At 39.4% G+C, this 23313-nt stretch overlaps 1 protein-coding gene across 6 annotated transcripts in view; it reads right to left on the minus strand.

Moving 5' to 3' along the window:
• The window catches only part of AMOT (angiomotin), a 74871-nt gene extending 55573 nt beyond the window's left edge, over positions 1–19298 (minus strand). Inside the window, exons 1-6 of one of the 6 annotated variants that reach the window (XM_023586454.2) lie at positions 18869–19298; positions 10252–10329; positions 9803–9944; positions 4556–4761; positions 3601–3749; positions 774–1707 (exon numbers count right to left, since the gene is read on the minus strand). In XM_023586454.2, the coding sequence (XP_023442222.1) occupies positions 774–1645 (872 nt within the window). In that variant the 5' untranslated portion in view covers positions 1646–1707; positions 3601–3749; positions 4556–4761; ... (1 more) ...; positions 10252–10329; positions 18869–19298. The remainder of the gene's footprint in view (positions 1–773; positions 1708–3600; positions 3750–4555; positions 4762–9802; positions 9945–10251; positions 10330–18868) is intronic. The other 5 variants (XM_023586456.2, XM_023586458.2, XM_071213029.1 and 2 more) reach the window with 5 other exon arrangements.
• Between the last annotated feature and the right edge of the window lie 4015 nt (positions 19299–23313).

Genomic DNA, 23313 nt, shown 5'->3' on the forward strand with positions numbered 1-23313 from the left:
AACAACACTCCTGAATTAATGGCAAATGGTACAGGAGTTATGTGAATATTTTGCCTTCTGCATTTTAGCATCTGATCAAAACTTCTATATGATATGATGTGAATTTAACTAAGATGTTTAAAATTATGATTGCAAATACCAGACTCTCTACAGAAGAATGAAGTAATTCAGAGTTCATGAACTACAAAGATGTACAAGCCAAGTAACATTCAGAACCTGCACACATATATAGTTCCCCCCATAGATGTATCTGGGTGTTTGCTTAATGATGAAAAAAAAATCACAGTAATTCTTTTGAAAAATTACAACTAATCAAAAACAGATTTGTTTGCAAAAAGGAAGGGGTGAGATTTTTATGTACAGGAATTAATGAAAATGCTAGGATGCTCCAGATTAATTGAAGTCCAAGATAATTTGCTTCTGCTCCTTAAAGAAGGATTTAATAACTCAAAAGAAATGGAACACTGACACTCTTTCAAAATCCTAGGACACAGGACAGTGCTGAAATCAAGACTTGTTCCTGTTCATTCACTAGGCAGTTGAGGCCATGCTCAACCTACAAAGTCAAGGGAATTTTAAGAAAGCCTTAATTATGGATGAAGTGGCTAGAAATTCAGGTTAACAGCTAATTTAGGAAACCAGGAGCCAATTATACATTGGAGAGTTTGTTATACCAAACACTTGTACATTACTTCCCTTAGAATTCCCAAAACACATCAGAAGCAGCTGGTTGGGGATGAGGTCCAGAAATGACAGAAAGGCAACTGTCTTACCTGGCTGCTCCATACTCAGGGGGATGCTGATATCTCATCAGTTGCCCCTCTGTTCTCCCTGGCTGGTTCAGACGATGCTCACTATAGAAGTGCCCTGGCTCTTGGGACTTGCACACTACAGACTGGGGTGGCATGGCTTTGAAGGGATAATCTGGTGGGGGGCCTCGGTGTTCCATGCCCTTCAGGTTATGCTGGTTGGGAGGTGGCCCTTGGGCCTTGTAGAATTCACTGGAACTTGTGGGACTCTTGTAGAGGTCATTGTGTTGTGGTGGAGAGAGGGGTGCACTTGTAACAGGTGGATGGGCCTTAACTCCACTGGTGGCCAGTGACATCTGCATTAATCGTTCACTCAAGGAGCGGACATGCCCTTGCTTAAGGTCTCTGAGTCCTTCATCCTGGTGCATTTTTCCAGGATTGAGCCGCTGAACTGATGGTCGTCCCTCAGTCCTCATCTTCTGGGTAGTGACTCCCGTGACATAAAAGGCAGCTCCAACACTAGCATGCTGTTGGCCACGAAAGTACTGGGACTGGACCTTGGCTTCTTCATAGGTTGGGAGTTCTTCATTATTCTGCATTCGAGGGCAAAGCTGCTTCTCCATGATGATGTTTTCTGACTGTATTTCCTGCCCCTGGGGTTCTTGTCGAGCAGCATGAACCACAAGCTGTTGGTGGTGATCTTGGGAGCTCAACACATCATTCTGAGGGACTGGGTTCCCACTGCCACTGGGGAAAGGTGGGCCATTCCCTGTGGCTTGCTGGTGTATGGCAAGCAGGTTGCGATTCTCATTAGGATTGCCATAGCGAAGCTGCTCTTGTAGCAGACGTTGCAATACTGTGGTTCCTCCACTCTGCTGGTCTTCAGAATTTCTCATCTCTATTGCTGGTGGTGCCTTGTGAAGAGAGAGAGAAATTGGGCACCTGGGCTGCCCTTGACCTGGGAAGGGGAAACAGGAAGCTTAACACCCAGTTGATTGATAAATCAGTCCTCTAAAGGGGAAGAAAATGGATATTTGGGGGGGCGGGGGGGATGAGGATTCCATTGCAGAAACAAAGTAGAAAATTGAATCTAGAATAGGTTAAATGCTGGTGACTCCTGGCTCTATCATTGATATAATGACGATCTTGAATGTATAAGAGCTCTGTCTTTGCTCTTTCACTTTTAACTTGTGTTAAATATTCAATCTTGGTTAACTTCTAAGAGGATCAGGGAAACCTTTTACAGTCAAGTAGGGTAATCAGAGAGGGCAATTTTCCTATGTTCTTACAGGGTTTATCTTTCTGTATTCTATTTCTTTAATTAAAATCCAACTCACATGGCTGTGTAGATGAAGGCAGACAGTGGGAAGAAGCTACCCTATAGAATGCGTTTGTAAAGCAGTTCAGAATGTAAAGGGAGGTATCAATGCTAAATAAGAACTACAATAAATAAAAGGTTAAGAAGTCTTGACTTACACTAGGTAGAAATGATCCCTTCCTTGATTTAAACCTTCCTCTATGATCAAGAAACTCTGAAATATATCTTTTTATTTTAAAAATCCTTTATGTATTGCCGTTTGTGGATTCTCCTTACCAAGGGCTAAGAGAAGGACTTAGGATAATTATTATCCACAAAGTTTCTCTTTCGGCCATCCAGAAATAGCCACTGCAATTTTTTGTTGGGTAGGAGGAATATAAAGTGGAAGTCCTCTTTTGTTTGTAATGTTCCTCTAACAATATTTAGAAATTGAAAAATAAAATGGCCATCCTTCTGGAAGGGAATGATTATCATACCATCCTCCCATACAACATTTCCCCTTAAGGAAGTAATACGGTTTGAGTGAAACAGGTATATTTAGTAAGATAACTCAAGATTCAAATTCTAACCATATTTTGTTTTACAGTTTAACCTAAACAATTTATTCCCCTTTCCTTAGCTTCTATTTTACCATGTGAAAAATGAGTAGTAGATCTCATCTCTCTCACATTCTCTGTCAGCACTGTAGAGTGCACACAAACTCATTAGAGACTAATAAAATCACTGGACAGAATCTGTCAGGTTAAATGCTAAGCATTGCAATTAAATGCCAATGTTCAACAACAGAACTTTCACTTTAAGGACCTTAACTATTCTTGGAGAATGGTCATGATGTCACACAAAAGTCACATTAACCATCAACCTAACCAGCCTCAGTTTCCTAGATGAGAAATCAGGAATCCTGCCTTCTTTTACATTGTTTCTAATATGTTGACCAGCCTCCAATCTCTCTGGAAATATGATCGCTTTCCTTTAGTATTGCAAGGAGTGACCCAGAATATGTGTATGGTAGATGACAATAGGTCATCTTCCCTCCTTTCTCACTTATTGCATGATTACTGTTACCTGGTTTCCCATTGCTATACTGAACAGTTTGACCCCATAGGTAACCTTCCAAGGGCCCTTTATAAAATCCCATTCATGATATACTTTTAGGAAGTGCACATCAAGGAGTTAAGCAACATGCCCTTCAGTCCCTTTAACTCCTTCCCTTTTGACCCTCTGGGACTCCTGTATTTGAACTGTTAAATTGGGCTTTTGGGACAGGCTGACAAATATAATATACACATCTCTTTTAGTTCCTGAAATTGGAGAGATGACTACCAAACTAGTTTTCCTCTCTCAAAAATCAGAAACAAGAAGATGTATGGTTAAAACTAAACCACTTACAAACCCTTCTTCCAAGACAGGGAAATCCACGCATTGAGCAGTCCCAGCTCCTAAAGAATAAACCACCCCCTCCCATTCCACACCCACCCCAACCTGCACACACACACATGCATGTGCGCACACACACACACCAATGATCCATACCTATTTCTGCTTTCTTTTAGGCTTAAAGCCTTGATCAGGATAGGGAATTCTTGCTTATGAACAGCTCCAGAAACCGCAACGGCAGATTCCCTCTCCCCTAACACTCAGGTTCAGGGTAAGCGCCGTCCAGAGTCCAAACACTTGTCACTCTGAAATGTTCAGGAGGGATAAGGAAGGAGAAATAAAAACGTAGTTTCTATTTTGCCACCAATGGCAAGCAGTTAACCAAACCATTCTTCCAAGGGATGAACTGTCCTCCCATATGCTTGCTTTTTAATGAGTGGCAGATTCCACCTCCACTAAAGCAAGAAAGAAACCTTACTCTCTAGCAACTTTATTCAGGAGGTCATGCCACACTCCAGGTGATAGAAATGTTCATGTCTGAGACTAAAATATTGCTCTGTTTTTAGCTTCACAGCCTTAGAAAGCCACTGCTTCCAATCTGTGTTGGCACAATGGGTGATAACAAAAGCCACAACCCTTATCATCTTTAGGGTGTAACCTTTAAATATCTATCATTAGTAGGGAAGGTCAGTGAGGCTTACTGCCCCACACCCCAAAATGGAAGGAAGTCCTCCTTAGGTAGGCTTGTGGTCCAAAAAGGAATACTCAGTGAAGCTCCTGATGAAATTGCCTCACTCTCAAATGGGGAGAAGGGAAAAAAAAACACTTCTCAATCAAGTAATTAAATACTTATTGCATACTGGCTATTCCAGACATTTGCCCAGCCGCATGCTAGATGCAATGAAAGATACAAAAGATGCAAAACATATTTCCTGCCCTCAAAGAGCTTATGATCTGATTGACAGCCCATTCATTCTTATTGGAGTAGGAAAGTTGATTGCCCTTCTTAGTTCATGACTACAACCCTTCTCCAAGTGGAAGATGCATTGATTTGCTTTCTCAGCACTTCCACTGCCCAAGTATCTCAGCAAAAGGAAACTACGAGACTCACCTTATAGAAATTACATGCCAATGCCCAAAAGACATCAATTGGGATTCCTCGTTTTATTGGTCCCTGTAAACCACTTCAGGTTCAACCAAAATCGTCATAAAACTGAGGAGTTTGTATTTAGGTGAGATGTACATGTATCCTGCCCTCGGCCATGACTCATGCATATTACTTAAAGGAAAGGCTTTGCTTCACACCAGAATCCCCATCTGAGGAGAAAAGGAATGCAAAGGAAGCGCACAAGCAACTCTGTATTTTTGAAGCATGTCCAAAACATCCACGTTTAAAAAAAAATGCACAAGAACCACACAGTGATTAATTTAACATTATTTCCTTGCAATGTTGCCAAAAAATCCCAGAACAGATATAGAGTCAACCAACACAAAATTTTTTCTTTCCATCTTGTTTTTGCTCAAAGCATAGTCACAAATAAAACCAAAATCATCTCCAATCTGCAAGGTAATTATATTAGAGTGTCTCCTCTAATTTCAATGCAGAATATCAACTTTTAATTGGAATCAAAGCTGCACTGTTAATAGAGCTGTGGTAAATAACCACGATGTTTGTATTGTCCAATTCTGAACAAAACATTTGTCTTTTTTTTTTCCAACTGAATCAACCAAAAAACAGCTGAAGGCTTTTAAACTTGAGTCCCAGGAGAGAACCCACCACACAATTCTTACCCAGTATTACTTAGATTCTTCATGCAGATTTTGACTTGCTTTCTCCTGACACACAGTTCCATACTGAGGAAACGTCACTCATTCAATGTCTTATTCTCTTCCTTTAATTTTGTCCTCTCTCATCCATATCCATATATATGTATACTTTAAAAAGTTTTAAAAGATACTTAGACTCCATATCCATTTCAAAACCCAAATCACTTTATGTCAACTGGACACAGAATCATCAGTCCCCCTCCCTCACCCCTTATGCTCTTGTTTAAAAAAAGGAAAAGAAGTCAGTTTAAGGAAAAGCTTTGCAGATTTCTCACCAGTTTACTGATGTTTCTTAAAGAACTTATGTTCATCTATGAGTCAAGAGTCACTTACAGAGGAAAACACTACCCTATTTATTTGAGAAAGGAAAAGATATATTCCCTGTCTCATGCAAAGAATTAAAAAGGTATGAACTCTGCAACGTTTAATCTGCCCATAGCTTTAATCATGCCACGGCCAGGGGTCTGGCATAATCTTCAATCAATAAAATAACCTTGTTTCTCCTGGACACACAAACTTTCCCTGAGGATATTTAATAGGGGATGAAAGGTTATCTGTGCTTCTCTTTTAAGAAAAGCAATTGGAACTTATATATTCAACGTTTCCGTAACAAAAACAGGGCAGCCAGGTCAAGCTAAACTCTTACTCTATTTGCAGTCATTGACCTTCCCCAGGATATGTGGGATGTTGAGCCAATATACATTAGTGCAAGCCTAGATGATTCCCAGGCCAAGATCTAGAAAAACAACATTATAAGATGGTTAGGGCAGACCAAATTCTCATCCTTCAAATAAATTTTAAAAAATGATTGTAAGTATTTTTGCCCCTACTCCTCACTCCATCAACCAGGATAAAGAATCTAAAATCTAAGAAGCCTGTTAACCTGCTAAATCTTGGTCAATTTGTTTCATACAATTTTACTCCCAGCTAAATGGAAAGGAGCAGGTTCAGTCTTCCTTATGACTAGTGCATGTATTTGTGCATAAAACATACATACACACAACCTCCCACATAGGGCAAAAAGTACAGTGGCCACAATGAATTCTCTTATGTTCCCTGAGGTTGGTCCATACTGTGGCCAGGACTGTCCTAGAGAAAACTTTCCTAATTCAACAGTCTCTCAACCCAAGACTAGTTCACTTCCTTTGGGAGGTAATAAACAATGGTCCTTTGTCAGATCATCACTAAACATTCAATAGGTTTTGGATAAACAGTATCAGCACCTAAGAGCTTTGCCTAGAATCAGACTGCCTAATTCAAATCCTGAATCTATAGCTTACTAATTGGCCTTACTAATTAACCATGTCTCCTGACCTCCCCAGATCTCACTTTCATTATCTACAAAATAGTGACAATGGTGCTCATACCTCACAGGACTGGTATAAATATTAAGGGAGAGAATCCATATAAAATGCTAGGCATAGAGCCCAGCACATAGTAAGGGTTCAGTAAATGTTAGTTATTATTATTATTATCGTCATCATTATTATTCTTTCAAAGTAGCCTCTCTCTGGAAAGCTGTTGCAATTTTATGGCATAGATATTTTTTAACCTTTAGTTGCAACTCAGTCTTCTGTGCTAGGAGCCCTTAGATTACTGAAAGCCAGTAGTAGAAAGATTTCTGGGAGACCATCTAGTAATCTAAGCCCTTCCTTCTATAGGTGAAGATACCAGGGCATAAAAAGGGTCAGAGCCAGGACCAGAATGCAGGTTTTATAACTCCCAGGGAAATAACCCTTCCACTATGACATATCTAGTACTATTAGCTTATATATAGATGATGCTTACTAAACATTTATTAAATTGAATTGACCTTGGCTTTAGGGAATTGTAGACCTGTGTTAATAGTCCACAAATTTTCCAGTCCCATTGGAAGTAAAATGTTAACCACAGGAAGGGAAATTGAAGAGGTAAACAGAAAGTGTTTGTTGAGAAGCATGGCAGAAGGACTTTGGAAAATCTCTCTAATTTAATCCAAGATATGCGGATGGGTCAGAGAGTAACACACACCTCCACTGACCAATGTTTCCATGCCCTTATTCCAAGTCTTGTCAACATCATACCAGCTTGGCATATGATCTTACTTAACTCTACCACTAGCTTAAGTAAAGGCTTTCAATTGGTCCCAACTATTTGCTCCTATCTCTACCTCTATCTAGATCAGTCTGGAAAATTATTTTAAGAACTGAAGCACGGCCTTGGCATTTCCAAGTCTTACCAACAACCAGTGTCAGATATCAGTTTCTGAGATGGTAACTCTTAAAGGCTTGGTCATTTTTGGCCCCAGCTTTACATTTGTGTGCTCTAAAGCAATTAACGTGAAAATGTTAATGGGCAACAAAGGTGATCAATCCTAAATTATACATAATCAGTGAAATACTGGATAGCAAGGAGAATCCTGTTCCCACCACCCCTCAACTCCACTGCATGCATGTGCACACGCATGCATGCATACACATACATTCATTCCAGGGGAATACTAGACCATGCCATCACATCCCATGCCTCATTTCCTCAGCAATAATATAAGGGATACATAAAATCATTTAAAGAATAATATGAGAAAAGTTTAAGAATATACCTAGAAGGTCCCTGCCTTACCAATCTCCTGCCTCTGATAATATACCACTCACTTTTATTTTTATTTATACTTTGTTTTACAAGTAACATAAGCAAAGAACGTTAGCTAATTAAAATAAAGGGGGTAATCCACTCACAATACCACTTCACCTCAAACATGATTAGCATTTTAGGATACCCCATTATTTTTTCCTATGTGTATTTGAGTTTTTACAAAGTAATGAAATATTAACATACATAAATTTTAGATCCCACATTTCACTTTATTATAAGTACTTTTTCCATGTTGTTATACAGACTTCATAACAAACATTGTAATGGTGGTGTAATAATCTATGAAATGAGTATATCAAGATTCACTTATCCATTCTCCATTTATTAAGACATTTAAGTTGTTTCCAATTTTGTGCAAGTCTAAGCAATGTTATAAAAAACATCTTTGTGATTTAACCTTTTTAAATATCCTGGATTGTTTCCTAACGATAGAATCCCAGAAGTGAAATTAATAGGTAAAGGAGTATGAATGTTTATAGACAATCCGCTAAAAAAAATAAAACTAGAAAAACAACAAAACCCCATGAAATCTCTCCCTCATTTAATGAAACATTCTCCTGCTCTCATTTCTCCACCAGGACAGAACAAGGCTCCTCGGAAGAAAATAAGCCAAAAGAAGTAAAGTAGTATCCTAGTGACTTACAAAATGGCAGAGTGGAATGTGGGCTACCCTGTGAATTCAACTTGCAAGCACTTGCTCCAAATTGCCACCCAGCCAAGAAGCTAATTAGTAAAAGCATCAGGTGGGTGAGAACAGGTTCATGACTCTAATGGCTTATATCATGTTTCATTTTTGCCCTTGGGAAGATCTGACAGTCAGCTTGAAAATATTTAGTTCTACATAGTGATTTGTAAATTTTTAAATACCCATCTTCAATTTTTAAGGGCACTATGCTGAATAAAATTAAGCATATGTAACCAAAGAGCTTGTGTACGTACCTCTATTTTCAGCCACAATTAAGGTGACACATTTAAGTTCAGCCGTGTTTAATAGTATATGACTAAATAGCACTGGTCTTAAGTAGTCAATGTGTTATATAGACATAGGTTTATTTGCAGACATGACCATAAAAGTCATCTTGTCCTAACTCTCAGGGGAGGCAATAGGCCAGAGATGTCCCCAGCTTAGCAAGAACAGACACAACAGGCATTTTGTTTCTTGGCTTCTTAGCCAGGAATCTCAGAAGAAGACAGAATTTTTTTCCACCTTCTCCTTGAAGGTTCTTCCCTAATCCTCCATTTCCCCTGCCCTCCTCTCTGTCTGATATGGAAAATTAATTTCCCTGTCTCTGTGTTCCTACTGGACATCTCTATTACACATTTACACATCTGTATAAGAGCACTTATATGCTACATTTTTTTTAGGATATACCAAGGATTGAACCTGAGACCTTGTACATGGGAAGCAGGCCCTCAACCAGTGAGCTACACTTACTCCCCATACACTGTATTTTCCACTTACTGAGTGGAACTTACTGAGCACTTACTATAGCCAGACACTGCACTAGGCACTGGGGTGGGGAGTGTGAAAAAATGAACAAATAAAATAGAGTGCAGTCCTCAACAAGCTCCCAGTAGAGAAGGGGGATAGACATGTACCTAAAATCCAATGGTAAAACAGAGGTATAAGTGTAGCTCTGGCAACAGAGAGGACTCTTCACAAAACCCTGGGCCAGCTAAGAAAAGCTTTTCAGAGAAAAATCTATGACCTGAGTAGAAAGTACAGAATTTGGTGACCAACTTGATGTTGGGGAAAAGAGAAAGGGAAAGGAAGTGTCAAAGATAGGTTGAGATGTACATTTGGGAGTCATTAGCATCTAAATGACAGCTACATAATGGGCAAGTTCACACAGAGTAAGCACTGTACAGAAACAAGGAAGAAACCAAGGATGGATACCTGAAAAAAGTGGTCATTCCAGGGGTAAGCTCTGGCAATGTGGGAGTAAGAGATAAATTCCTTTTATTTACCCCATAGCATTTCTCTCCATGTACCTTCAATCTAGACCTTGGAATACTGTTCAAGGGACAGATATCCCTTTCTGAAATGCAGAGAAAGAGAAAGAAGTTAATTTTTGCCATTTGAGGTCCTGAGTGGCCAGGCAGAAATCACTGTAATGGGTTGAATCAGTAATGGACATTGCTAGACTGTGAGCTCATAGAGGGCATGGGCTGAGTACACAAATTTTAGTTGTATCCTCTCCAATACCTAAAGCACTAACTAGTACACAAAGAGCATTTAATAAATGCATATTAAGTTAGTAACTACTTCCCAAAGTCCTTGGGTAGCAACAGCAACAGGAGAAGAGAATGAAAAAAAGATATGGACTAAGAATAAAATAATATTACCTTTAGTTTCTTAGCCTTTCTTCTAAGGAGACAACAGCACATTCATTTCTGTTATCTTATTTGCCCTTCTCAGCAACTCTGAAAGGAAATAAAGGCAATTGCAATTAATCCCATTTTTAAAATGGAGAAGCTCAAGTCCAGAGCAGATAGTTAATAATAACTACTTTGTCCAAGGTTTCACTGTTGCTCAGTGGTAGTATAAGGATCAGAACAAAGGTCTTGTGAATTCTTGCCCTGTACTTAGTTAGCAGACAATACCTTCTATAGACTTGACCAGCCAATTTTAAGAAGTTCATAAGAGAAATTCATTAGGACCCCAAACTTTCTTGGTCCTCCAAATGTATCTTGAGCAAGTGAGTGTGCTACATCTAGAAAACATTATCTAAGATGTTTTCCTATGCTAACAGTGGAATGGTTAAATGGAATTCCCAGGGGTGCTCCACTAACATAATTTTGAGCTCCTTTGTTTGGCTGTACCCCTTTTGAAGAGGGACTCATTTGCCCTCAGTCTGGGTTTTGTGTCTGAGTGGGGCTCAGGTGTTGACTGCAGGTGTGGCATCGAGCAGGTGCATGGACAGAAGCCAGAGTTTCACCTATTCATACCAAAGGGCATGAGTCACTCCTGAAGTGCAGAAAGCAGCCCCTCCTCCTCCGAATGATTTGCAAGCACCAGGAACCTGTCTTGACTGAGTTGCTATTGCAAAACTAAACCTAGACCCTGCCCTTCCAGTAAGGGCTAGGGTGAAATCAGTTAAACCACAAATTATATAACCCTGCCAACTTTCTCAGCTTCAGAAATTAATGTCGGCATATGCCACAGGCATAGGATTAGGAGTATATGTACAGAATGAATGTCACCTACAAATTATGGGGAAAGGGAGGACCACAGCACATCCATATTGGATCTTTAGCTACAAAGCACTTACTCTATTGCAAGTTGCATAAAACTTCAGCAGCAAGTACTCATCCTCCTAAAAAACAACTGAGTACAGTAGAAATAACATGCTAGGAATCCATTACTCCCAGTCACACCATAACTACTTAGCCAAGTCCCAAAAAGCACCAGGTCAAAAATTCATCATGTTTCCTTAATAGAAGGCTGACAGCCCAAGGCAGGTAGATTTTTCTTGGGGGATAAAGAGGGTCATCAAAATTTTCTTAACTCCAAAAATTGTTTGCTTAAGAAAAATCCCCTCCTCCAAACACACACACACACAGCAAAAAGAAACTAACTGTAAAAGAGAAAAAGTTATCTTAACAAAAATGTTTCTTGTGATTTGTCATATTTCTCCAATTCATACAGGAAACTCAAATTAATCATCTTTGGTGTATATCCCATGATCCAGAAAGTAAAACTGGCTACTAAACTGAAATGTGATCACTCTATATAAACAGAGTGAAACAAAAATCTGAACTGAAAACTTAAATGTAATTAAGAAGAAATTAGATTTCTTCAAAATGGACTATCTAAATAATTTTCCTCTTCTGTGATTTTTATCTTAGTTTATTATTACATGGAAAAATGCCATTAATTCAGTGCAAATCCACATCCCTTGAAAACAACCAAAATGAGTAAGTGATGTACTAATTAGCTTCCCAATGAGGAAGGTTTTAATTGAACTATCCTGTAACAACTTTCATCAGTTTCCAGGGCAACTTTATAAATGGGTGTCAAACCTGGCCCATATTTTTATTACTTAAGGAAAAATAATTCTCAATATATAGAAACACAAAAAGTTCCTTTCTTTGCAATGCTGTTAACACTCAGGCCACTACATTTTCTGATGTTAGCAATCCCCTTCCCACAAATATTCCAAGTATGCACCACCGTCATTCTCCTTTCAATTATGCGGTTTCTCTGCTCCTTTACTGATTGACTCCAGGCCTCTGAGATAATGAGAAACATGTGCAGGAAAACTATGCCCTTAAAAAACACATACATCAATTTCATCTACATTAGGAAGGGGGGAAAATGTTTATGGCAGATCATTTGTCCATATCTAAAAGATCAAAATGTGCAGTTTGTTATAGAATATATAAGGGGAAAAAAGATCAGCATAAATGCCTTAAGGTTGGGGGTGTGGGTTATTGTGATCTTAAATAACACAAATAAGAATAAAAGAGATCCCCCAAATCCACCCATTCTAGCTTGGCCACATTTTTACTCAATGTTGTTGTAATGTTTCTTTGGGGGGGGGCATATATTTGCATTCTGACATACACATGGAAATGAGCCATGGATTGTAGAGCAAGCATAAATATTCTATCATTAATAAAAACCAGCTGTGTATAAACACTATAATGGCTAGGTTTCAGTTACTGGCTATCATCAGTATGTGTCATAAGCAAATATTACTCAAAACTTTCTCCCCTTAAAACACCCACACACACAAGCACACAGATTTGCTTTACTCTTTTTAATCTTTAAAGGCGCTTTGGAGGAATCACTGATCTCTATTGAATATTCCAAATAATGTCTCATTTTGAAGCAATTTTTCATTACACTGGCAGATGCTAGAATCCTCCTATTTGAACCCAATTTGCTACATAGTATAAAAAATGTTTACTTAAAATAAGGCTGAAAGGATCAATAATATGAATATTGGGACAATCTTATTATTGTCAGTAAGGTGATGGGGCAACAAAGGACACTGTATGTTATAAGAAAGTAAAGCTTATTAAAAGTGAACACCTGCTCTGTACCCTATAATAAGCCTGCTTTGCCATCTTGCAAACACCTTTCATCCAGTGACCTCAAAGCATGTGCTGAATATGAAGCATACCTAAACAACCTCTGTGAAGTATTAATATCATTGCTTCCCAGAAGCGTAACTGAAGCTCAGAGCAACTAATTAATTTACCCTTGGTCATATGGCAAGTCAGAAAGGAGTCAGACATAGAAACCTAGATTCTGGATTCAAATTCCACAAGCTAATGATATTTCATGGAGTTGGGGCAATGGTGAACATGACTTTACAAATGTCAAGGCAGGCCTATAGAGTTTTTAAAAAACGAATTTTCAAGAATTGCCTTAGGAAATATTAGCAAATATATCCATCTAAATTTTATACATGAACACATATTACAAATTTTTTTTCCTGTATTTAACTTGGTACTTTTTCTAAGTACTAAAAACTCATTTTTCACTTTTCTATTTTACTTAGAACAATTTAATCTGATTTACAATGAGCCAGTGGTTTTCAGGAATGAGTACAAAGAAAGTTGGAGCTCACATGTATACTATTCCTTAGTTATCAAAAAAAAAAAAATTAAAGGAACATGTACCTGACTTTCATTACATGGTGAAGACCTCAATTTAAGAACCCATTAAGTTTGGCTTATTCTGCTCAACCTATATTTCATTTATTTAATTGTTTAAAATCCTTAGTTTCCTTGCTATTTTTAAGTCCAATTTTTAAAATCCCTTTTTCATTTTATTTTTTTATATTTAAAGGAGTTTTAGATTACATAAATGTTATGTTAAAAATATAGATTTCCATGGACCCCACCCCCTCCCACACTTTCTCCCATTAACAACATCTTTCATTAGTGTGGTATATTTGTTGCAATTGATGAGCACATATTGAAGTTTTGCTAATAACCATGGACTATAGTTTACATTATAGCTAACACTTTGCCCTGCCTAATTTTATAAGTTTTGACAAAATGTGTAGTGGTCTGTATCCATCATTGCAATGTCATATGGGTAAATTCCAACGTCCCCAAAATGCCTTCATGTTATACTTATTCTTCCCTCTCCCCCCCTCAGAACCTCTGGCAGCCACTGCCTTTATGCCAATGATACCAGTTCTTCCATTTCTAGAATTTAAAAAAAGTTTACTTTAGTCCATAGTTGCATTCCCCCCTTATGTTTGCTCATTTCTCAGTCTTGAGGATTTGGGGATGGTTATGCTCACTCTGTTTCTGATTGAAAGGGGGCTTAGATCCCATGGGACAGATGGGTGGAACTGTCTTGCTTGCAGTTGTAGATATTCTCTATCTTGGGGAATGGGCATTGTCCATCGCCATTCTTTTGTTAGTTGTCCTGGGTGATAAACATATACATTATTTTCAAAGCTAGGTTTGTGCTTTCATGCTTCCCCCTTTTCATTCTGGCGATTTCATACTCTACCTAAGTTTGTACTATCTTGATGCAGTATCGTGACACAGTGATTTAAGAACCATTGCCAGTGATTTAGATACAGTACACAGTGAATCCTCCTGTTTTTGCTTAAGTATAGTGGAAGGGTAACAGGAGTTCAAGAGTGTATAAATAACAGCCTTGCTAGAAAAATGAATAACCCCTAAATCACAGTAAGTGTTTAGAGATTAGTTATTAAATCTGATAGTCTCTTTTAGTATTCAAGGAACAAAAGTATGTGATTCTTCAGGCTTACTCAGCCAGGATCTGATTTCATTTCTCCACACAGGTCTGCAAAAGTAAGTCTTGGGAGCAGATGTGGCTCAAGTAGTTGAGCCCCTGCTTCCCACTTGGGAGGTCCTGGGTTTGGTCCCCGGTGCCTCCTAAAACAAACAAACAGACAATCAAAAAGCAAACAAATGAAATAAACAAATGAAAAACAAACAAATAAACAATCAAAAAGCAAACAAAAGAACTCAGGGGAGCCAATATGGCTCACTGGTTGAGCACCAGCTTCCCACATAAAGGGTCCAGGGTTCAATCACTTGCCCTGGTATTAAAAAAAAAAAATTGTCAGTATTAGATGGGCTCCTATTTAAAAGAACATTGCATCTTCCTATGAGTGTAACTATGTTAAATTTATGTAAGTGCAGGAACAAAGACTTGAAAGGAACTAGGAAAATGAAAGTAGGTGATTTATTACAATAATGAAATTCTTAATGTTTTGGACAGCATCTTAGCTTTTTAGTTTTAGTTTGCTATGTTGTTAAATTACAAAATACAACGCATTTATATTGTTATATCCTTACAGACTGTTTGTTTTGTTTTGTTTTTGTTTTTTATACCCATTGACTACCCAATTGTATTTCTATCAAACCTTGCACCTTATTTTAGTAGGAATCATTCACATTCACACCAAACACTGAGGCCTAGGAAGAGAACCATAAACTTGTGAGAGAACTGGCCCTCAAAATCACCTTGTCCAACCCCTACAATTTACAGAGGAAGAAACTTGCCAATGGTGGCAACTGAGTTAGAGTTGAACCTAGAACTCAGATCCCTCTCACCAGTAGGCTCACTACGAAAGCTTATTATAGATTCATAGTTTAAAAATGGCATCAGTTGCCATTATTTATTAGACACAATTGTCTGGATCATTTGTTTAGTCAAATATACTAACTGTTGGAAGTAAAATCTATTTAGGTGTAGCCCCATCCTTAGACTTCTTCACAATATGTGAAGACTGATTTATTTCCAGTAAGTAATAGGGGCCACCTTCTATGAGTATGTCTAGGCCAGGACCAGTATATGCATCATTATTACAAGTCAGAATGATTTAGACAACTAACTCTATTTGATATAACAAAAAGAGTTCAAAGTCAAAATTATGGCCTCACTAATTTCAAGCAATAATCATTTCAACAAAATTCTAATGCCTTCCTTCATGCAATAAGTGTGTTGCTGAGAAGTCTTAATTTTTATATATCAAGTCATAGGTTAAAGGCATTAACTAAAGCCTGTTCTTTCAGGAAAACTGTCTGTGGATTCTTTTGATTTAAAAAAATGACCTATTTCTTTCCTTTATTTTCCCCTCATTTTAGCTCAGTTTGTGAGTGTTGCATGTGGATAGGGTGATTTCCCTAGGATAAAAGAGGTCAAAAGCCCACCATGGAGGAAAGTAATGCAGTATGGCCAGCCAGTTTAAGGCCCTCATAGCTCCTGGGATCAAATTTTAACCTTTGACCTGTGGGTGGGTATTTAGATTTTGGACCAAATTCCACAAAAGACAGAAAGGAACGAAGAAGTAAGACTGAGGGCAACACATCACAGTAAAACACCACCACCAATTCCTAGAGACAGAACATCAATGGTGCACAATTCTAAACAAATTGGTTTAGTCCCAAGCTAATTAACTTATCAAGCAGATCTCTAAACCCACTGAATCCATGGGGGAAAGAGGTTACATAATAAGAGATTTGGGAACATTTAGCCATTTACCATCCTAAAAGGCTCACCAAAACCACACATAAACCTCTCTCCACCCCTTTCAGTGGATTTAAGCTAGACTTAATGTGTGCAAAGGACAATTTCTCCCAGACAGTTCCTAAGAATAGACTGTGCTCATGCATTCCAAATGCTCAGTCTCCAGGGAGGAGGCTACCTGGCCACAAGTATTTCCCAAGAGGGAAAATATACTCTACTCCTCCTCATTGTCACCTATTTCCCAAACAAAACAATATAAGTTCTAATCATCCTGAGAACTTCATGGGACATTTTGGGAGGAAATAAAAAAAAAAAACCTCAAGAGAAGGGCATAGGAGAGTGTGAGAAACTTCTCGTCTCCAAATGGTGGAAAAAAGGGCTTTATAAATCTGGATCAAAGGAAGAAAGGGGGAAGGGGAAGAAGGGCCACTTAATTACAAAGACACCCTTTTAAAGAAGGCTCAGGCCTGGGAGAGGGCTCTTATAAGAGGCACAGAAGCACATGTACCCACTTAGAATTATGGTACTCAGTGGAACCACAAGGTCAGAGCATCCATCCTTTTGCCTTCTCATTAGACTGTGCTCAAAGCATTCTAGGAAGAGTTTGACTTATTTTTAACTAAACTCCAGAAAAAGCAACTCTACAAAACTCCTTGATTAGGCATTAGTCTAATATATCCTATTTAATAAACAAGAAATGAGATTATAATTTCCAAATTCCAAAACCTTATTACACATGAATTAAAAAATCACCTTTCTCAAGTCTTTTAAGTGAGTAAACAGACCCTCAAATTTCACATAAAAGTTATTATATATGCATGTGTGGTCAGAAGTTTACTTCATATCTAAACTATGAAGTTAGAAAAAGTACTTTCAATTTTATAGAGCCACAAACTTTTCCGAAGAGAGGGGTATCTTAAAATGAAGCATGATGTAGTGCCAGAAAGTGTCTGTAAATGACACCGGATAAACCCATACAGAATAGCTAGAACCTGAGTTATCATCTCTAAATAGATGCAACTACTCTACAACCACCTGGCTATTAAAATGTCCCAGGCCAGTTATAAAATGTAGTTTGGTCAGGCCAGCTTATCCCTCCCAGCAGATCCGAAACATGATATCCTTTAAAATTGTGTCCTTGTAATGTTCTTTCTCTCCTTCTTTGCTTTCCTTTACCCCATTAAAATCTATCAAATAAATTATTTAAAAGTATAAGTAATTTGTTCCAAATAAGCAATGGATCAAGGACATCTCATAATAGGTCTTTGAACACTACCATTCTTATAAGCTTGTTACACTTGCCCAATTGGTGATAGATGACAGATTGGTGAAGTTGCATCCCATATCCAAAACAGCATTTCAAACTATTCTTAGCTACTAAATGAAGGTACTGAGATATATAACTGAGAAGGCTTCACAAAGGCTGGCATGAGAAAATTTTTTTCACAAAGCCTAGCTCAAGGACTTAATACCCTTAACCCTCCATCAGTGAAGATTATGGTAACTATCTTCCTCTCTGAGTGTAAGAAGAGGGCTAACTTCACAAAAGGTTTGAAACTGCTTGCCAAATTTCACCCTTCATGGGGAGAGTGGGGTGTGTGTGGAACTAAACTAAATACCCCAAGCCGTCTGAAAATTCTTTTTAAAATATATGATAGAGGTTGGAAGTGCTGTTTCTCACTAACTTTCCCTTTCTTCACTCATTTAATTGTATCTAGACTCTTGCTGCAAATATTAGTGATAATTTACCAGGAACTGCTCAGTCTGCAAAGACTATCACTTTCCCTCCCACTTTTCTTTCCCTTCATTTTCATATATTGATGAAGTTCATCTCGTTGTTGATGCACAAACGTAGAGTGACCTGGGCTTAGGACCTTCAAGACACCTGCATAATACCTCAGAACTAGTTAATAAAAATCTTTGGACCTTATAAAGTAAATTGGGGCAACCTTCACTACCCCCCCCCCACACACACACACGCACAACACACGCACACGTACACCAAACGGAGAGTAAGGTGGCAGACTACCCCCAGACTTTAAGACTTCAAAATTTATGGCCTCCCGGGAGAGGGGAGTGTAAGCCCCCAAACCTACACTAATCATTTGGGAAAATCGCGTCTAGTAATCTGAGTTAAGCGAGGACATTAGTTCTGGACTAAATGCCGATATCAGGTCTTGACTTCCTTGCGTGATTAATGACCAAAAAACCTACAAAGACCCCAGGAGGCAAGGAAGTAAGAGTATCATCAAGTAGTGGTACTCACTAGCATCTCCTTGCCAAAGTAGGACAGTAAAGGAAGACACTATCTTTAACGGATTTAACTTGCTGCACATCCCAAAAAACTCAAGGCCAGCTGCAAAGAAAAGCAGAAGGCACAGGTATCTCCACATATATCCAGACGGACTCCCTCAGGCCAAGGGCACGACCAAGTTCATGCTACCATGGATTCCTGTCCCAGTTCCCTGTGAAAAGTAACCACGCGTCTCCTACCCCTGAAGGCAACGAAGACAAGGTGACGACTCTCCGCTCATTCAGGTGGCTTTGGTCCCTGGCTGGCGGCCAAGGATGGGCGGGGGCGGGGAGCCCCAACTCGCGGCTGCTCCCTTTCTCGCTGCTTCGTCCGTGCGTTCCTTGGTGGCAGTGGACAGGCAGGATACCCGGCCGAAGGGTGGAGCAGCAGATGGTCGGAGGCGACACAGACTCGGGAGGGGGATGGGGGGAGAACTGGGAGAAGAGGAGGCGAAAGACAGCAGGGATAAGGCCGTAATTCAGGGGTTCTACCAGCTTGGGCAACCAGAAAGCGACTCGGAAGGAAGGGGCGTGACTGCTATGAACTCAGCTCCAGGTCAAAGAATGGGAGCTAGAGGAGGTGGACGAATGGCTGGCTTTTCTTCTTGCTGTAAGTGGCTAGGACCGCCCAGGAGCGGCGGGGGGTGGACTTTGAGGAGGCGGAGTAGAGGGCGGGGAAAGAAGGGCGGGAGTCTGCCTGGACTTTGCGGCAGGGGGAGGGGGCGCAGAAGAGAGGCGGGGCCAGGGGGCGGGGCCAGGGGGCGGGGAAGTTTCCAACAATTGAACTGGCTGAATCTGCAAGCACTGGCACAAGCCAGTGCCCTAGTTCTCGCCCTCCTATTAACCTAATACGTTGCGGTTCTGGTAGCCTAAAGAGTCCACGCAAGGATTGTCTGAGAGAAAGGAAAGGATTCTGCAAAGACTACAATAATAATCTTCCAAAACGGCGGAACAAAGTCGCTTGGGAGAGCCAGTCTCCGCCCCACAGCGGGAGGTAAAAAAACAAATAATAGAAATGCTGAAAAGAAGCTACTATCAAAGCCTGCTTAGAATCATTTAGGAAGGAGCAGCGCTCCTCCCGTTTTCCTTCCCCTCGTTTCCTATTACCAGCAGTTCCCCACCCAGGTTACAGCTCTGCGAAAGACCCTCCTTTCTTCCTTCGCTCCCCTTAGCGTCCCCCCTTCTTCCTCCTCCCCATTCGTGTCCCTGCCCCCCCCCCCTCCCTTTTGCAGGCTGCGCAGGCGACATAGAGTGGGGTGGGAGGGGATCTGCGGAGTCTTAGCCTCTTGGGAGGGCTGGGAAGGCTGGCCAGGGCGGAGTGTACAGGAAAAGTAAGTCCCTCCCACAAATCCTTTGCAGCTTCCCGTTGAGGGAGTCTGGCTTTGAATTCGCCTGCTGTTGGTCATTGGAGCCGTCAATCCAATCCTTTTCCAACCCAATCCGTCCTCAGAATTAAGAAAACTAAACAAGAGGCTATTGTCTAGCTTTCTGTTCTCCTGCATCTACTGCTGGAAAGAGAAAGATGAGATACCTGATTTCTCAGTCTTGTAAAAGAGTGTCGGCTGATTTGAGTACACTTCTATGACACTGTCCAATCCTTTGGGAATACGTAACTTTTCCACCGTAATTAAGCGAAGAGGAAAAAGTACGTGAAGTATCAATATGTTCACATTTCCTGGTTGCGAAAAATTTATACTGCTTAAGAACACGGAGATTTGAGAACAGCAACCTGGGACACCGAAAATCTCCCATTTTAAGGCTGGGAAACACAAAGCACAAAGAAACAGCATAAGGGTAACAGAATTTTATGAATTTTGGAAAAAAAGTAATATATCATTTCGGTCTCTGTCAATTATTAGCTGGTTGTGCGACATTTGTTAGGGTGCTTAACTTCTTTGAGCCTTAATTTTCCTGTCTGTAAATAAACGCTATAAGATATGCCCTATTAACTTAATGGTATTGGTATGAAAATAAAATGAAATGCATGTGAAAAATCTGTGAACTACAAAGCACTCCACAAATACATGTGATAGAGAGTCTCATGCGGTTGGGAATCAAATATTCTGCCCTTTACTTAAGCATTTACATCCAAGATATATAGGTTTTGTGGCTTTATTTTAAAAGTCAGCTCTTTCCCTACAGTTTTGGTGGTGGATATGTAGTTGTCTCCACGCAATTGGAATAATAAGTTGCCCCTTTTCTAACCAGAGTGGGTGATAGTTCTTTTTTAACGGTTCTGCGGTGGCGCCACAACCTAAATATATTGTGGTGCTGATACTGAAAAAGGAAATCATGCTGTGTATTTCTGAAGTGATCTTGAGAAAACAAATATGAGAGAACACTTACCATGGAAACCACCATTCTGTACAGACCCATATTTGCTATCAAATGCTACAAACTGGAAGCAAGTATAAACATAAAGGTGTTGACAACAGAGAGCTAGAATAATGAACTCACGCCAATGAAAGAGGGACATCCAATTCAAACCTGCCTAATAGTAGCTTTCTGAGGAGCCATGGATCAAGGCAAGCAGGAGGAAGCCTGCGCAAAAGAAACATTATCTCATTATGAACAGAGAATATAACATTAGGTGCAGGAAAAGTAGTGGGCAGGTAGTATGTCATCAAAAGCATTGAGTAGTCTCCATATAAAGAGTGCTCTACTAGGGGCTGCTGAAAGATTCAGAAACAGGAGGTTGGACATGGCTGATTTCAATTTATGTGTGAGGCGTGGCTATTTGGGTGACTTTTCATGGGGAAAGTGAGTTTTTGTGTGTTAAAGACGGATAAATCTGTTTTTGTAAATCAGAGAAGGTTATTTCAGCGTTTGGAGGCATGGGCAAGAAAGTTATAAAAGGTGGGTATATGCTGGAGAACTACTATCGATCAGAATGGTAATATGATACTTGTTAAAATTAACATTGCTGTTAAAATGGAAAAAATAAAATATGTATCTGGGAAAATTAAAACCAAACAATACTGAAAGAAGTACAGCAAAATGTACCTCTTTACCGCTCCAGTCACACAGTCCCTTTAACTCTGTTCGTGTGTAATCTTCAAAATATATTTTTTGCATATCCAAGCATGCATGGGTGTGTATGTGTAAGATATATATATATATATATCCCTCCTTTTACCCCTTAAAAGTGAAATCATCAATCACTACACACCCTACACTTCTTTACTCAACATTATCTTAAATAACCTTCCATATCAGGATAACTACATTTATTTCATTATTTTTCATGATAGCTCTGTATTCCATTGAATAGATGTACCAAAGTTATTTTAATCAGCCCCTTATTGAGTCATGATTTAGACCTTTCCCATCTTTTGCCATTGCAGAGGATAGTGGAATAAAAAACACTTGGTAGCAAAGATTTGGCAGCTGTGTTTGTAATATGCCTGCCATCAGCCTTGATGTTGCCCTCAAAAGATTTTCCAGTGTGTCCACTCCACAGCTACCAGGACCTTCACAGGACAGAAACCCCCTAAAATACCTACATAATTTCACACCCCCTCCTCAAATCCTTCCATGGGCGTTAATGTTCTCCTATAACTTTGAATTCTGACGGAGTAAAATTAGTAGAGCTCTGGAACTAATGGGGAATTAGTGTATGAATCACTTCATAGCCTGTGGCAAAGAACAGGTTTTGGGGAATCTCTGCTATACCCAGGTCTTTCAAGCACCTTCAGTATTATTTCTTTTCTGACATGTAAGACTTCCTCTTTGTTTTTACCCTGAAAACTCTTTAGTTTGTTTAAACCTAAGCATTGCCTGCACTACTTAAAAGTCAGGGTTGGGAGGGTGAGAGTCCAACATCAACAAACATTGATTGAGCTGCTATTATGGACTGGAAAAACAAAGAGATATGAGACTTGACTCTTGTATTCAAGGATATATACATGAAAAGATAACTAACAAATGTATGTTAAGTGCTAAATGAGTGGCATTGACAGAAAAAAAACTGTGGAAGTTGAGAACATGGAAAGAAAACTAGTTGCAGGGAGTGAGTTTATAAAGCAAACTATGCCACCACAAACACATTTACCTAATCCCTACAGCATGCCTTCATATCTTGGCTATAAAATATGGACAGCCTTCTGGGGGCTACCAGGAGCATTAACCTCTAGCTGTGAAACACCTGTGTAAAGATACTAAGTTGCCTAAGTATTGCATACTAAAACTTCCCTATATCCATATGGAAAAAAAGAGGATCTTTTTAAGTTTATAATTGAATGGTCTCTATCTCAAACTACCTGTCCTATTTGGCCTTTTTCCCCCTTAAAATGCAACTCCTTTTTTAAAATGCAATAAAAATCATCGTCCATACTTTGTTGGCAATGTTTTTACCCAAAGTACAGGAAAAAGAACACAGCTTGTAGTCCCCAATCTCTGGCTAGGTTCTTCTTGATGGAAAGACCACAAAATCATAGCGCTTAGCATTGAATGACACTCTCCCCCACCCACCAAGCTGACTGGGAGTGTGGAATGAGCAATTTTTCCACTAATTGCCTGGTGAACAACTAAATCGTTTAGATGCATTTGAAAAAAAAAATAGAGGCAAGTGCATACATCAGGAAAATCCTCAAGATGTATGTCTGTACATAACAACACCTCCCCCCCCCCAAAAAAAAAAACCTATG

Source organism: Dasypus novemcinctus, chromosome X, assembly GCF_030445035.2.
Source record: "Dasypus novemcinctus isolate mDasNov1 chromosome X, mDasNov1.1.hap2, whole genome shotgun sequence".
NCBI lineage: Eukaryota > Metazoa > Chordata > Mammalia > Cingulata > Dasypodidae > Dasypus > Dasypus novemcinctus.